Source organism: Filicampus tigris, chromosome 1, assembly GCF_054856515.1.
Source record: "Filicampus tigris isolate MCC_2025a chromosome 1, RoL_Ftig_1.0, whole genome shotgun sequence".
NCBI classification, from domain to species: domain Eukaryota; kingdom Metazoa; phylum Chordata; class Actinopteri; order Syngnathiformes; family Syngnathidae; genus Filicampus; species Filicampus tigris.
This window is the reverse complement of record NC_141217.1, coordinates 19,436,469-19,452,835: the sequence shown is the minus strand read 5'-3', so window position 1 is coordinate 19,452,835 and position 16,367 is coordinate 19,436,469. Positions and strand designations below refer to the sequence as shown.

General features: G+C 44.4%; 2 protein-coding genes across 5 annotated transcripts; one reads left to right on the top strand and one right to left on the bottom strand.

The window, feature by feature from the left end:
* Window positions 1–729: 729 nt before the first annotated feature.
* On the top strand, window positions 730–8,100 carry LOC147153144 (polyhomeotic-like protein 2). 2 transcript variants are annotated; one of them, XM_086024805.1, is made up of 7 exons: window positions 730–1,033; window positions 3,923–4,085; window positions 4,842–4,920; window positions 5,886–5,997; window positions 6,486–6,612; window positions 6,721–6,910; window positions 7,458–8,100. In XM_086024805.1, exons 2-7 carry the CDS (start codon window positions 3,948–3,950, stop codon window positions 7,610–7,612), a joined length of 801 nt encoding a protein of 266 aa, XP_085880931.1. In that variant the 5' UTR covers window positions 730–1,033; window positions 3,923–3,947; the 3' UTR covers window positions 7,613–8,100. The 2 variants fall into 2 exon arrangements, with proteins under 2 accessions (XP_085880931.1, XP_085880923.1); XM_086024797.1 differs by having other exon boundaries at window positions 731–932.
* Window positions 8,101–8,473: 373 nt separating this feature from the next.
* On the bottom strand, window positions 8,474–12,631 carry kiaa2013 (KIAA2013 ortholog). 3 transcript variants are annotated; one of them, XM_086024784.1, is made up of 3 exons: window positions 12,048–12,631; window positions 11,361–11,924; window positions 8,474–10,669 (listed from the first exon to the last, which is right to left on the bottom strand). In XM_086024784.1, the coding sequence occupies exons 1-3, from the start codon at window positions 12,316–12,318 to the stop codon at window positions 9,810–9,812; spliced, it is 1,695 nt and encodes a 564-aa protein (XP_085880910.1). In that variant the 5' UTR covers window positions 12,319–12,631; the 3' UTR covers window positions 8,474–9,809. The 3 variants fall into 3 exon arrangements, with proteins under 3 accessions (XP_085880910.1, XP_085880900.1, XP_085880890.1); XM_086024774.1 differs by having other exon boundaries at window positions 11,361–12,203; window positions 12,446–12,631; XM_086024764.1 differs by having other exon boundaries at window positions 11,361–12,631.
* Window positions 12,632–16,367: the final 3,736 nt, after the last annotated feature.

Below are 16,367 nucleotides of genomic sequence, written 5' to 3'. Positions count from 1 at the left end.
TGGGTTCAATCCCGGCTCCGGCCTCCCTGTGTGGAGTTTGCATGTTCTCCCCGTGCCTGCGTGGGTTTCCTCCGGGTACTCCAGTTTCCTCCCACATTCCAAAAACATGCATGGTAAGTTGATTGGACTCTCTAAATTGCCCCTAGGTGTGATTGCGAGTGCGGATGTTTGTCTCTGTGTGCCCTGCGATTGGCTGGCGACCAATTCAGGGTGTCCCCCGCCTACTGCCCAAGGACAGCTGGGATAGGCTCCAGCACGCCCCGCGGCCCTTGTGAGGAGAAGCGGTACAGATAATGGATGGATGGATGGAACATTTTGTATTTTCGAGACTCAAGTTGTATTTTTTTTCCCCGAGAATAACAAGTCCTCTTGAAGAAAATGTGCAATTTTGGTACAGAGTTTCTGTCGAACTTGAACGAAAAAATCCATGTCGCCATTTTAGAAACTATCCGGAAAGGGGGGGTCACAGGGTTATGGAGTTGGACAGAGTGCTCCTGCCCTCTTGTGTGCAAACATGGCAGCGGCTGCGGGCCAGATAAAATTTGACCGCGAGCCGCATTTGGCCCCCGGGCCGGACTTTGGACATGTGACATATTTTGTGTGTACTTAGTAATATCATTTCTTGGTAGGAATACAGTGACATCCTGTTGTATAGTGTGTTTTGGCCATTTCAAATAATGCAGATTGTGGTTTAAACATCGCATGGCTTTTTATTTTGGAGGATGAAACCGGAAATGGTGCTGGACGGTTTGTTGTTGTTCTGGCATTAGTCACGCGCACGTACAAGCCAATGCAAGTGTTGTTGGTCCTGTTCGAAGAGTTGCGTTTCACTTGTATTGTACTTTGAGGCCATGAACACTAAGAAATGATGAATTAATTTGGGCCGCAGTTCACTCGGCTGGGCTCGGATAAGTGTTGGCGGAGGAGGAACGGTGAGTGAATGTAACGTCGCCCGCAGAACAAAGGGGTCCTCTTCCCTGGAACTCACCATTGTTTAACCCAGAAGGCGCCTCTTTACTCAAGTGGCCCAAAGGTGGGTTCGGACGGAAATAGTTCTTTCAACTCAATTCTCGCGTTCTCACGGGGGACTCGGCCGTGGAAGTGTAGCGTTTAATGCTGTGGAGCTCGCACGTGCACCTATCAAACCCTCGTAAGCAAACATTGGGGAAAATGCTTGCTCATCGTGTTTATTCGTATACAAATTATATTCACAAGATTTTAAGTCTATGGTACTTTTATGATGGCAGAACTCATGGCAAGCCCTATTCAAAATAAACAAGATGTGTCCTTGCCTTACGACGGAATTCTGTCTCGCTGTAGGCAATTTACCCCAGTGTTCGTTAGTCGAAACCAATTGTAGTGTACTTTATTCACTAACCTTCGCTGTAGATAAGTCATGTAAATGCATGAAAATACTTCTGGGCCCGAAATATATATGGGGAAAAACTATTTACGGCGGTAACTGAGCGTTTCTTCTTATGTCACCCACGTATTACACTACAGTATTACCATTACACTAACCTACGCTAATGTCATAATTAAGTCATTACCATACATATTTCGTAGGTAAAAAGTTCTAGTCCATATATATAAAACAATCAATTGAAATATGTCTGTAAATGAACAGTTTCTTTTGCTGTGTGACAACATTCTTATGCAGCCCCTTAGTTTTCTTGTAAATGTTTATAAATATAGTACTTATATATGAATACTATAAGTACTTGTGATCGTTTTTAGGAATAAGGATGGGGGGGAGGGGGTTGAGGCCGAAAGGGTACCCAGGTCAAGGGTGGAGGGTCGCGGCCGGACCGGCAAAAAAGGGTCAAGTGCCCATCTCTGACAATGCACGCAACCAGAAACGAATAAATAAAAGTGTCGCCCACATAACTGGCCCGATGGCTGAGACCCTCCCCCCGGGTTCAAGGCTTAGAACGCTGGTCCGGCTTGGCTCGATGACACAAGTCCTCGGGGGAAACGCCGGGCCAGCGCTGAAAGCACCGAGCGCCTGCCAACTTGACAGGCGCTCGTAAAGTTTGTCCGGGGTGTCACTTCACGGCAGTCAGCCGGGTAGGCAGTTGGTCTGCGGCAGGCGGGTCCGTCAGCCGGCACTCCTAACTACCCCGCCCTAACTATCACTCGCCCGCTGTGTGGGTCCCTAACACTGGAACCACTGGACCTACAATACCCTAGCTTTGCCGCCGGCAGCCCTATCGGCTACGAACGGCACCCGCCCCCCGCTGTGAGTGCACGGCCGTTGTCGGGTTCACCGGAGCTGCCACGCTGCTAGCACGGCTGTTGTCCTCCGGCTCCGGCTCCGGCTCCGGCTCCGGCTCCGGCTCCGGCTCCGGCTCCGGCTCCGGCTCCGGCTCCGGCTCCGGCTCCGGCTCCGCTGTTGTATGTACGACTCTCCAGACTCACTCCTCAATCTTCTGCCCGACTCTAATAAGCTACCACCCCAATCACCTACAGCTGCGACCGCTCACACCTGGACACAGGTGCAGCCCATTCCAATCATTTACTGCCGTCTCCATGGCGACCACCCCCCAAAGTCCACAACAGTATTTTTTAAGTTGAACTATCCTCTTCCTGAGCACAGTAGAAGTCCCTAGCATTTTTTTTCTGTTTCAACCTACTACCTGATTGTTGCTGTTCTAGCTTGAATAGCACCCTGTGTGAGACCTTCCTTTGGCAAAACATCCCACCCCACGGCCAACACACAGCAGTGGACCTTGATATTGACATTAGACCCCAATTATCCATCCATCCATCTATTATCGATACCGCTTATCCTCACAAGGGTCGCAGGGCGTGCAGGAGCCTATCCCAGCTGTCTTCGGGCAGTAGGCGGGGGACACCCCGAATTGGTTGCCAGCCAATCGCAGGGCACACAGAGCCAAACAAACAACCGCACTCACAATCACACCAAGGGGAATTTAGAGTGTCCAATCAACTTACCATGCATGTTTTTGGAATGTGGGAGGAAACCGGAGTACCCGGAGAAAACCCACGCAGGCACGGGGAGAACATGCAAACTCCACACAGGGAGGCCGGGGCCAGAATCGAACCCACAACCTCTGAACTGTGTGAGGCGGACGCGCTAACCAGTCGACCACCGTGCCGCCCGGATTGTTATACATTCATACAAAATGTAAAATAAAAGAAATACAATAAAAATGTACCTGTATAAAACACTCGACGTGCTCTGGTCAGTTCCAGAAAGCCTTATCGGCACGCTAAGGGGTAAATTGTTAAATTGGCTTTTGTGGCTAAATGTCTACTAACAAATGCACAGCGGCGCCCAAGCCGCGACACAAATGGACTGGCGGCAATTGCGAGTTGCGACACACCCAGCTATTTATATCCACACAGGGAGGCCGTAGACTCCAATTACAATTAAGGAAAACAGAGAATTCCCAAAACAAAAATTGCATTGGACAAATGGGGGAAACAAAACTTACGTCAACCTCATCATTAATTAATTTCATTAATTAAAATTAATTCATGCATTTCATTAAAATAATGAGTTTAGATTTTGTTTCCCAGTGTGTTTGCCTTCTTTTATGTTATGGGTTGCAATGTAAATTTTTTGGAAAGCGTTGTCTTCAGTCCTCCCTTGATGCGAAGTGGTTAATGTCCTTTGTTGATATCTGCTCCCCGACTGCGGGGTTGATGCTTAGGGTTAGGATGCTTGATGCTGTGACTCACACATGCCAGAAACCGCCACTGAGAATTGAGCATAGCATCTTGTTAATACTGATGATGCGTCATCGTTGTATGAATGAATATAGAAGGATGTTTTTTAAATGAATCCATTACGTAAATATCTATCAGTCTATGAATTGAACATTCCATCTGGGGGATTCTATCAAATGTTATATTTTTGTCAATTTGACTAATGTGTGATGCTGTTTTGTGTTGTTAGGTGAAGAGAATCCTGTGCTCCAGTCATGACCGCTGGGAATGGCAATACAAACAGTAGTCGACACAGAGGAGAGAGCAAGCCAGCCCAGGCCATAGTAAAATCCCACATCCTGACCCATTTAATAGAGGGCTTTGTTATCCAGGAGGGTGCTGAGCCTTTTCCTGTGAGTGCACAAACAATGTATGATTTATTAATGCTGGCATAGAAAGGGTAAGTGTGGAGGGCTAAGAGTGACAAAATTAAACAAGTAAATATTAAACATTTACATGTGTCATGTTTTTTTTTATTTCAATATTGAATTATTTCTTAGTCCCAGCTATAATTGAAATAATTTTAGCTTTCATCCTGTCCCATCACACTTTGTGAGTGGGCACTGGGGGGGACTAGCACAGATCCAGTCACGAGCCATTGCTTAAGCCTGCACTAGCAAGTAATAAGCAGGTGAGCTCGTAAAAAGATTGCTGATGATGTACAATAACATTAGCGTTTATGCTTGCTTGTAATGTAATCACTTATTTAGCATTTAGCTACTAGGTTATTTTCAAAACATAATAGAATTGTTTTTGTCAGAATTTTTTTTATGGTGCTGTATGTGTATGTATGCTACTGATGTAGCTAATGTAAGTGATGATTCAAAGAGAACTAGAATGAAACAATTTGTAATCATGCTACTTTTTTTTTTTTTTTCGTTTCACATGCAGAGAATGGTCAACACTGCCTCACTTGCCTACCCTGACCTCACGTCTCACACTGTATATCTATTGATTATCTCATCTCAGTTTACTCACATGTGTACTTCGTGTGAAATGTGTGTACTGTCTCATTGTGCATTATTTGCAGTGGAAAATAAGTATGACCAGTTATCAAGACAAATGCCAATTCCAGTTTTGAAATGAGAATTATATTTTTGTGTCTGTAGGTGGAACGTCCTTCCTTTTCAGTAGATTGCCTCAGGAGAGACACGTCAGACTCAAGAATGAATGGGCTTCCGCCAAAGGGTAACACTAAGTCCTCTCCTTCAAATGGCATGCCGCGAATGGCTGTTATTTTCCCAGGCCTCGGGCCCAAATTTCGCTGACATTTCACCTAGTTAGTTCACAAATTCTTTCTTATTTTTTAAATATTTTTTATTTGAAAAACACAGACAAACCAGCAATAAAATGAAGACATGAGAGTAAAAAGTTATTGTGGTATTTACAACAGTCTCATCTTAAACCTCATTTATGACATTTTGCAGCGCTGCAGGCTTAGATCAAGTATAGTACAGTAACCCACCACTATATCACTATCACCCGCTATATTGAATTAAGCAGACTTTTCTGTTAATTTAAATTTTTTTTTTTTTTGTGTGTGTTAATACATTTACAATGTGTTTGAATAAGCTTTAATATGATTACAGCCGGGGATGGGTATGGGTATTTTATACGGGAAGCGTACTGCTACCAGCGTAAAACACCAGGAAAAAAACACACGAAACTTAACATGTAAAAACATGAAACTTATCATGTAAAAACGTAATACTTATCATGTAAAAACGTAAAAATTATCATGTAAAAACATGGTACTTATGATGTAAAAACATGAAAATTCCCATGTGAAAATGTGAAAGTTACCATGTAAACATTTTTCATGTTTTTACATGATAAGTTTCACGTTTTTACATGATAACTTTCACATTTTCCCATGATAAGTATTACGTTTTTACATGATAAGTTTCATGTTTTTACATGTTAAGTTTCGTGTGTTTTTTTCCTGGTGTGGCAGCAATACGCTTCCGTAATTATAAGGCTTAAACGAATCAAAATGTTCTTTTATAGGGTCTCTCTATATTGTGGAATTTCACCAGTTTTTTTTTTTTTCTCAATTCCATTATCAATACATACATTAAGGCCATACCAGCATCACGTCTCAGTGCTGTTGGTGTGTGCAACATCACAGACGTCTTCTCTCCTCGTTCCATCAGATTTAAAGGCTCAACAAGAGCCCATGCTTACCTGTGAGCTTTGTGGCAAGGTGGACTTTGCGTACGTCTTCAGAAGGTCCAAGAGGTTCTGTTCGACACCATGTGCTAAAAGGTAATCCAAGTATAGTCTGACACAGGATAGGCCCACTTTGTCTGCCTTTATACTAAAACTAAAGTCTGGAGCCCCATCTCCAATCATCAGTATAATTCTGTTTGGTACTGTATGTTTGCCCCTCCATTGTTAAAGGTTGTAATTGGTTCCAAAATAACAGCTACGTTAGTATTTATTATTGTTGTATTAATGTTTAATATTGTGTTTGTGGAATATAAATTACGCTGCAAAATCCAAATGTCATTTTCAGTTGACAGCAAGTGGCAAAATGCCCCCCCCCCCCCAAAAAAAAACAGGAGGATTTTGCTGCTTAATTCGTATTTCAAACGTAATATATTAATCAGAATGCTGTGTTTACACTCGCAGGGGTGCATATAACATATTATTTAATTTTTTTTTTTTTTTGACTGACCCTTTCCTTAAGAATGAAACAACAATCATTAATTGATTTATTGGTCAAAACTTCAGCCAAGTGTTTTTCTTCCTAGGTACAATGTAGGATGCACAAAAAGAATTGGCCTCTTCCCAAACAGCAAATCCACTTCAGAGGACATGAAGAAACAAAAAGGACTGAATGAAAACCACAAAAACTCCAGTTTGGAGTATAAAGACAAGGTGGGACGCGAGTCAGCTTCAGATGTCATTAATGTTCTCCATATCCATATCAGTATTTATCGAATGACGATGAATGGTGGTTTTTGAGAGCAGCTTTTCTGCTTTCAGACACCTTCCTGCGTGCGGAGGTCTGCTGGTCATGTGACTCACCCCACACAGGGAGAATCCAGCCAATGTTCAGACTTGTCCAGCTATAAACAAGACCAATGGGGACCTCGGGAGCAAGGCACTGAGGTCCCACGGGACCCCGGCCAGTGGAACGTGGACGACGTTTATTTTTTCATCTGCTCCCTGCCAGGTGGGGCATGTCACTTTTTGCATCCAATTGATCTGCTTAGTGCTTTTCTTTTCTTCACATCTGTATAGTTGATCAGGTGAGCAAAATGTTTTTGAATAGGGAAAAAAAGGCATCGCTTTTTTTTTTTTAATGCTTTCCTTTCATAGCAGTCACTCAGTAACTCAAGTTTCTAAATCATTTTCTTGAGTAGTAAATAAAAATATACTAAAAATGACTATTTTCTGCTGCTCTAATTTTACAAATTCAACCTTGCAAGAGATGCTATGGAAACCAGCAATTAATATCAGATTTCTTCAACAATTAAGTTGTATTGTATTGTATATAAAAACATAAATGTCACTTGCCAAACACACAGCCACAAAACTGTATGTGTCATGGAGCAACAAAATGCCTTGCCCTAATGACAGTCATGCTTGTTTGCCTACAAAAAAGGAACACAGTTGGGACTTTGGACAGCGTTTAACCTGGTAGGCCATTGTGGTGGCACTTTGGAGCAGGAGCGCGCAGAGCTGTGCATGTCTCCTCAATTGACCGTTTCCGTCTGCAGGTTGTCTGGAGATCGCGGAGGGCTTTCGTTCACAAGAGATCGACGGTCAGGCGCTCCTCCTGCTGAAGGAGGACCATCTCGTAGGGGCCATGAACATCAAACTGGGCCCCGCGCTTAAGATCGCTGCCCAAATTGGCATGCTCAAAGACTTGTAGCTCATCCCTCATCCAGTTTATATTTTACCCTTGGCGCAGGCCATTCGAGTCTGATGTTAATGGAACGTGTTGTAATGTATGTGGTTACTTTCAAGAAATCCTCTTTGTGTCAACAGCAGTTCAAAGGTTAGTATTGTCACTTTTCACATTTTAGTTTTTGAGCCATTCAACAAGCTGAACTGTTTGTTAGAGAAGCAACAGCTCGTTGATCCGAGCTTTTTGTGCGGGTTGTACACTGACAAACCCACAATCTCACTGTCTTTTACCCAACACAGACATTATTAGCAAAGTGATGTCTTCCTCTAAATCCTGTTTATTGTTGTTGTACACTTTCACTTTTTGATAGGGCTTTGGCTCTAGTTTGACATGAGCGACTTAAATACACTAAATATCCATACAGCAATCTGATATTGAAATTTTTCCACATCTGACTTGATTTAAAAAAACAAAAACATTTTGATCATTTTATTAAAAGAGTATTTTTTTCATTTGGGTTGCAATTTTCTGTGTGATGTAATTAGTTTTTTTGAATCAGTGACTACGCTGGCCAATCCCATACAGTTGCTAACAATGTCGGTTAAACCAATTTGCTGCATCATCACATGACCACATTAAATTAAAAAAACAAAATTCAATTAAGTTACTTCAATTATGCAATACCTTTTTATCATTTACAAAGAAAACTGCAGATTCACACAAATTCTATATACAGCACCAAAAAAATCATTTCTATATACACAGTACAAAAAAAATATTCATATTCACACATTCTACAAGTGTCTGAATGGATGAAATTAAAGTCATGCCCATTTTTGTGGCTTCATGGTCACGGACTAAATGAAAGAAACCAAGCAAACCAGGTCATTTCTTGTTAATTTAATTGAATGATTCCTTATAAAACAACAAACACACAGCAAAGAAAGAAATCCAGAGACATGTAGCAAAGTGTCAGCAGTTGCTCAGCAATTTTGAGAGGATGTGTTAACTTGGAGCCAGTTGACATTGACAAACATTAAAGTACATGTATGACATCACCTGCACTGCGCAGTAACCTCAGTAAAATGAATGCTCCTCGTTGGCTTTTATTTGTTGCCATGTTAACAAACAAGTAGTAGACTATCAGACCCTACTGGTGGTTTAGAGACAATTAAAAGGACTTAATTTGATCATTATAGAAAGAGCATTTGTTCATTTGGATGGTTGGTGTATTTAACGAGTTAGATGAGTTAGAGCATCTTGACTGTGCAGGTTAATTAGAATGCTGCTACTAAGGATCCTCAGTTGAGTCTTTCGCCGAGAACAAAAAATAATTGTATTAGGCTTTGACTTAAAGAAAGTTAACCCAAACATTTGTTTCAATGTTTTATGCAGGCCCACTAGTTGGAACAGGACATTCCGATTAATATTGCGTTTATGGAATATAGCAAAATTCACCCTTTTTTAGCAATCTCAGGTAGCGACCAATCACAGCTCACCTGTTTTCCAGAGCTGAGCCATGATTGGTTGTTATCTGAGCCCTGAGGGTGTGTGATGTCATTTTCAGTCGACAGAAGTGACAAACGAGCCGCCCCCTGAGATGGCTAAAAACGGGTGGATTTTGCTGCTTAATATTCCACAAACACAATATTTATCATAATCCCTTGTTTCAGCTAGTGAGTCTGCATAGAACATATTATTGGAAAAAAAAGGTTGGGTTGACTTCCCTTTTAAATACACTGTTAAGCCCGCATACTTACAGTCCCATGACTGCAGCTGGTTTGGGCTAACTGTTTGCGTCTTTTGAATGCATTGGGCGCTTGCGTTCTTTTACAATTTGCATGCTTCAAGTATGGCAGTCATGATTCCAGGACGCATCACACAAAATCCAAAACATTGATTGGCCTTTGAGAACATACAATGGATGACCTAACTAAATACACTTGATGTTATTTTTGCCCATAAAATAACATAATTTTAACCAATGCAAGAAAAATGACATTTTCTCATCCAAGACCTTGTGCTGCTAATTCATACAAAGTGCCTTTAAACTGAACTCAAATGTTACCACCGAAAGGTTAAAGTGCAGATGCAATGTGTGTCATACTGGTGACCATACTGTGCCACATGAGAACTCAACACCTGGAAATCTGTGCCAACACACACACACACATAAAAACAAAGATCAGTTTGCAATCATTAATCTCTCAGTTCTGTGCTATTATACTTTGCTCCTGAAAAGAGGCTTGGCACCGGGGCCACAGTACTCGTTGTAAATGAGCTTGAAGAGGAAAAGATGAAAGAGCGTGATGAGCGAGGCCACGCTGAACCAGAAGAGGAAGGGCAGGCCCGGGTACCTGTTGGCCATGTGTTCCTCGTGGTCCAGGATGGCCTTGAGGTGTAGCGTGTGACGCAGGTCCTGCAGGTGACGCAGGTCGGTGGAGATGTAAAGCAACGGGGTGATGGGCTGAGTCACCATGACGGGGAAGATGTGACCCTTGACCTCCGACGTCAGCTCCACAGGCTCGTTGAGGCAGCCGGCCTCGCATGCGTACAGCTTGACGGGCTTCTCCTGCGGCTTGACAGACACGTGGAGGAACGGCTTGCCCTCGGCGTCCAGCAGCACAGCCAGGTTGATGACGTCCTGGTTGTAGTGGATCCCCCTCAGGGCGTAGCTGTTGTGCAGCACGTCCGGGTCGGCCTGGAACTGGAGGTGGTTCTCCGTGAACTGGAGTCCGCCGAAGCTCAGCGCCATGCCCTGCATGGCTCCGTGGGCGCCGGCCGCCACCAGCGCCTTGCAGCCTCTCTTCTGGAGGGTCAGGTTCCAAAGCGTGACCAGCTGCAGGATCTGTGCCGTGCTGCTCACCCTCTCGGGCCACAGGTTCTCTGCGTGCATGGTGGCGTGGCCGCTGAAGCAGTGGTCGGCATAGTTGAGGCTGGATTCCAGGCGGGCGCGCTCCTCGCCGCTCAGCCTGCGCTCCAACAGGGGAGCCGTCGAGGAGGACAGGATGTAATAGAGAGTGGCGTTCACCGTGCGGCTCGACGGCGTGTGTGAGTCTGTGATCTTTCTCATCTCGACGCCTAGGCAAAGAAGCACAATATAGAGTTTCCCACATGCAGCTTCGGTCAAATGCAACTTCCGGAGTAGACCACAATGTTTAACATTGTTGCACTTCCTATTTAAAGCGAAAGTCAACCCAAACATATTTTTTAAAGAGTAAGTTCCCAGCAGGCTTACTTGTTGAAACACTGCATTACGATTAATTTTGCGTTTGTGGAATATAAATTAAGCAGCAAAATGCACTCGTTTTAGCCATCGCTAGGGGCGACCATTTTGTCTTCTGTCGACTGAAAGTGACATCACGACTGCTCACTACGACCAATCACGGCTAACCTGTTTTCTGTATCTGATTGTCATTGTGAGCAGTCGTGATGTCACTTTCAGTCGACTGGAAGACAAAATGGCCGCCCCCAGAGATGTCTAAAAAAAGTGCATTTTGCTGCTTAACCTATATTCCACAAACGCAAAATTAATCAGAATGCAGTGTTTCCACTAGTGGGCCAGCTGGGAACATATTCTTGAAAAAAATATGTTTGGGTTGACTTTCGCTTTAATGTTTTTCATTTGACTGTTGGCCTGGAAATGTGTTTCCTTCAAACAGTTACCGCAATTCTCACTTAACTGACAATTTCGCAGAGCCCGACTTTGATTGGCTAAAAAGAGAGAACACATTTGAATACGTGACTAAATAAAGTGCTTGAAAAAGGCTACCTGAAATGAAGAGGTCCATCCAAGCCTGCTGGTGATCTATGACCAGATCATCCACAGGAGACCTCAGCAGCTCTCCCAGCTCTTTCTTGGCTCCATCCCGAAGGCTGGTGAATGTCTCCTCCAGCTTGGACGGCTCGATGGGCTCCGAAGTTCTCACAACAGACAGGATATTTTCAGTGTACTCAGATTTCTGAAAAAGCTGTATCCTGTTGTTGATCTTTTTGGTGACTACCACCACCACCATCATTCGGTTATTCTGTAAAGGGACTCTGCCTGATGAGAGCACCACCTCTCTGTCCTCCACTTTGTCCACGCTGGTGGAGAACTTTCCGCCAGAGTTGACCCCGTTGTAGGAAATCTCGAAGGTGGTCGACTTGTCGGAAGGGTTGTTGATGTGGATTCTCTGAAGGTAGACATTGTGTCGACTCCTGTGGGCGAGGAACTCCTCTCTGATGGTGACGCAGTCCTGGGACGACTGTGCGGCCGCAGGTGAGGCGCATCGAACTGACAGCACGGATCCTTTTCGGAACCACATCATGGCTGCCCGTGCTTCGACCTGTTTCCCTTCGAGATGAACGTCCACAATGGGAGAATATTCTGTCTGATGGACCGGAGCCGACCCAGGATGTGAAGACGCCGCCACCCATAGTTTGTTAGAGTCAGTGTCAATGAGGATATGGCCGTTACCTGATACAAAGGGTGTGTCTAGTTGTTCCTGAGATGTGCTGTATAAACCCTCCCCACGATCCACAAGAGACTTCCATCTGTGAATTTCCGCCTGAAGACACTGTCCAGCCACCCCGCCCGGGATATCCGAGCCACGAAAGATCCTCCACCTGCGCTCTGCTCCAAGATACCAATAGAAAATGAGGAATACGAGCAATCCGATGAGAAGTCTTCTCGCCCAGCTGCTTGATAACAAGCCGGGTAGCCCCTTCAGTCGTTGCTGGAGCCACATTGTTTGCTTTGAATGTGCTAAGAGACCGAATACTTTTGACAAGATTATGCAGTTATACAGTCATTGACCAATAGCATATTTCCAAGGGGCTCCGCTAGCGACAGGCTACAGTAGCCCGGCTACGTACCTTGGAGTTTGAAAGAAAGCTGCGTAACTGTGCTTGCTTTCATATTCGCCACAAAAGATAGTCTGACACTCACCAGTGTATCACACATCAAGTCACGTGACGTTACGTTTGATTTGACGTGTCAAATGTGTAATTCTCGAGAAACTGCCGCCAGCAGATCCGACACTTCCGGTTTTTACAACCGTCGCAAAGGCACGACCGTAAAGAGGGCAGGAAAGTCGTAATTATTGTCGTTGAACGAGGTTAATAGCGTAAAGAGTAAACATTGCCATCTAGCGTGTCGGATGATGTAATGCTGACTCACAGTCGTTTTGCGTTAAATCTGAGCTAAACAGCACCAGTTTGGTCAAGCTAACGAGAATATATCTGCTACAAAACATTAATATGATTTTGTTTTTAATAATTACGTTTCGTCAAAGTATTGTTTGTTAATACACCACTTGTTTTAAAAGGACATACATATACGTATGCCCTATTGGGCTAAAATGCCTATTTTTAAAACCAAATAAACAGTGGCGTGACGGTAGCTAGTCCATATGTACATATTGAGAGACCAGAGGGTTCGGGTTTGAATCCTGCTGCAATATGAAAGTGGAGACTTCATGTTATAGCACCAAGTCCGCTTCTGTTGAAATCCCATTGAGCAAAGCACTCCACTTAGATCAAATAAATCTGACGTCTCTCCTGTCCACTCGTGTAAATTATCTCTTTGTGTGGTGTTATGCGTGCAATATTGGAATATATAGCGGAGTGAAATGAGAGTTTCCCATCCATTTTCAACCACTTTTCTTGGTCAGGGTCACGAGGAAGATGGAACCTATCCCAGGTGACTGTGGGTAAAAGGCACTACACCCTAACCATTTCCACTCCCATCCACACCTATAATCATTGAGCGGAAATAGATCCCAGTCAGCACGAAATTAAGCGATACAACAACAGTGGCCACAGAGAGCAACGACTGAACTGATCTTTCCACTTTATGTACAAAAATGAGTCCGTAAAAATGGAAACAATAGTCAGCTATTCCTTGCACTCACTCTTATTGCAACCTTAACTTGTGTATGTGTGTGGGGGCGTGAGGTTGCGCATGCGTCCATGTGCGTGCTTGTACAACTGCTATTCTCTGAAGGGCAAACTTCATGAGTGGTTTAATTAGAATTGTCATTGAAACAGTCCTCTTCATCATGCTGTTCACATTTTGACATCATTAGACCAAGACGAGACTGAACAATTGATCAACAGTACCTCACTTTGCAAGGTTTCCAATTTATTGAGTAAATTCTATAGTTACGGAATTTTTAACGTGTAAAAAAAATGTTTACTATTTTTTCTAGGTAACACTTGTAACTGATATAAAATAGGTAGTGGAGGTATAGTAACCCTTTAGTGTATCATTCCTTTACTTCCTAAAATAATCTGGTAAATTTTACATGATTTTCATGGGTTATATTTACCAGTTCCAGTACCAGTACCAGTTTAGTTTTTTGTTTTGTTTTCCCCAGTGAGGATGTTCTCAGAGTGGAGTGGACAATGTGCTGAGAGTGTCAGTGTGTCATCGGCAGGTTGCAAATGTAACCCTTTTTGTTTTAGATGGAGCTCAAATCTCCTGCCCTCTGCGTTATGTTATGCTGGAATTAGTGACAGGAGACGTGATGGTTGCTCGACTCGTTTACTTCCTTCTGTATAAACACACAACGTCCATCCATCCATCCATTATCTCCCGCTTATCCGAAGTCGGGTCGCGGAGGCAGCAGCTTCAGCAGGGAAGCCCAGACTTCCCTCTCCCCTGCAACATCTTCCAGCTCTTCTGGAGGGATCCCAAGGCGTTACCAGGCAAGCCGGGAGACATAGTCTCTCCAGCGTGTTCTGGGTCGTCCTCGGGGTCTGCTGCCGGTGGCAGAGCCGTCACCTTATCCTGGTGGAGGGGTTTGCGCGCCCCAATTATCCTAGGAGCTAAGTTGTCTGGGGCTTTATGCCCCTGGTAGGGTCACCCATGGCAAACAGGTCCTAGGTGAGGGACCAGACTAAGCATGGCTCAAAATGACTCCTTATGAAGAAAAAAATGAATGGATCACGTTTTCCCTCACCCGGACGCGGGCCACCGGGGCCCCCTTCTGGAGCCAGGCCTGGAGGTGGGGCTCGATGGCGAGCGCCTGGTGGCCGGGCCTGCACCCACGGGGCCCGGCCGGGCGCAGCCCGAAAAGGAGACGTGGGTCCCCCTTCCCATGGGCTCACCACTGGTGGGAGGGGCCAAAGGGGTCGGGTGCCGTGTGAGCTGGGCGGCGGCAGAAGACAGGGACCTTGGCGGTCCGATCCCCGGTAACAACACACGCCGTGTGCTGGTCAGTTCCAAAAAGCCTTATCGCCACGCTCGCCCGCGACACAAATTGATTGTTATACATTCATCCATCCATTATCGATACCGCTTATCCTCACAAGGGTCGCAGGGCGTGCTGAAGCCTATCCCAGCTGTCTTTGGGCAGTAGGCAGGGTACACCCTGAACTGGTTGCCAGCCAATCGCAGGGCACACAGAGACAAACATCTGCACTCACAATCACACCTAGGGGCAATTTAGAGAGTCCAATCAACTTACCATGCATGTTTTTGGAATGTGGGAGGAAACCGGAGTACCCGGAGAAAACCCACGCAGGCACGGGGAGAACATGCAAACTCCACACAGGGAGGCCGGGGCCGGGATCGAACCCACAACCTCTGAACTGTGAGGCGGACGCGCTAACCAGTCGACCACCGTGCCGCCCGGATTGTTATACATTCATACAAAATGTAAAATAAAAGAAATACAATAAAAATGTACCTGTATAAAACACACAACGTGCTCTGGTCAGTTCCAGAAAGCCTTATCGGCACGCTAAGGTGTAAATTGTTAAATTGGCTTTTGTGGCTAAATGTCTATTAACAAATGCACAGTGGCACCGAACTCACCTTGGCCGCGACACAAATGGACTGGCGGCAATTGCGAGTTGCGACACACCCAGCTATTTATATCCACCGCATGGCAGAGAGGGGCGCTGTTAAGCCATTATGTCTAAACAAGTGGAATCACTCCAGTACAAAAGTAACTCTGTGACACGAACTTGCAACAGAGATGTTGCAGAGAGACTGTAAAAGTCACAGAAAGGCTTAGAAGTGGACACCCTTGGACATTTTCATGGATCATAACACATTGTGAATTTTGGCATTCATTTTTTTGTTAGAGAACGGCAAAACGTATTGAAATATTGAGCACTTGGACATGTGCATAAAAAATAGAGAAAGTCAAATTAAAGGCACCTTTAAAGGATATCGTGCATATTAAAAAATCACCTCAAAGAACAATATTATACTGTATGTCTCTGTTACGTCTGTGGAAGTTGGTGCGGAGACAACATTTCAAAGCTCGTTTGGCATCACATCTGGCAAATAATAAATAAGTAAATAAATAAATAAATAAATAAATAAATAAATAAATGAATAAATGAACAAATGAATGAATAAATAAACTGTTTTACATCAAAACGGAATCTTGTGGAATAAAAAAAAACGGACATTGCGACACTTCGAATTTACGACTTTTCCCCCCGAGCCGGTGGAAGAAATCCATGTGTTGTAGCGCTCTAACTGTCCAGCCCACACTCAGCCTCTGCGTGCAGGAACTCACGTTTACAGAACAGCTGGGCTGAGGGCTGACACTGACTGTCGATTACCCACGGCTACGGGTGTTGAATCAAATCACAGCTTGTCAATATAGCATGCCTGTGTAGAATCTCAGACACACCTTGGGTTATGACGGTCCACGCAGCATGAATCTGCGTGGTTCTGGTTTGCATGTTCTCAAACATTTGAAGGAGATTTGAGAGAGAGTGTCTCAGAGTGAGAGAGATTGCCCGAGAGAGAGAGAGAGAGAGAGAGAGAGAGAGAGAG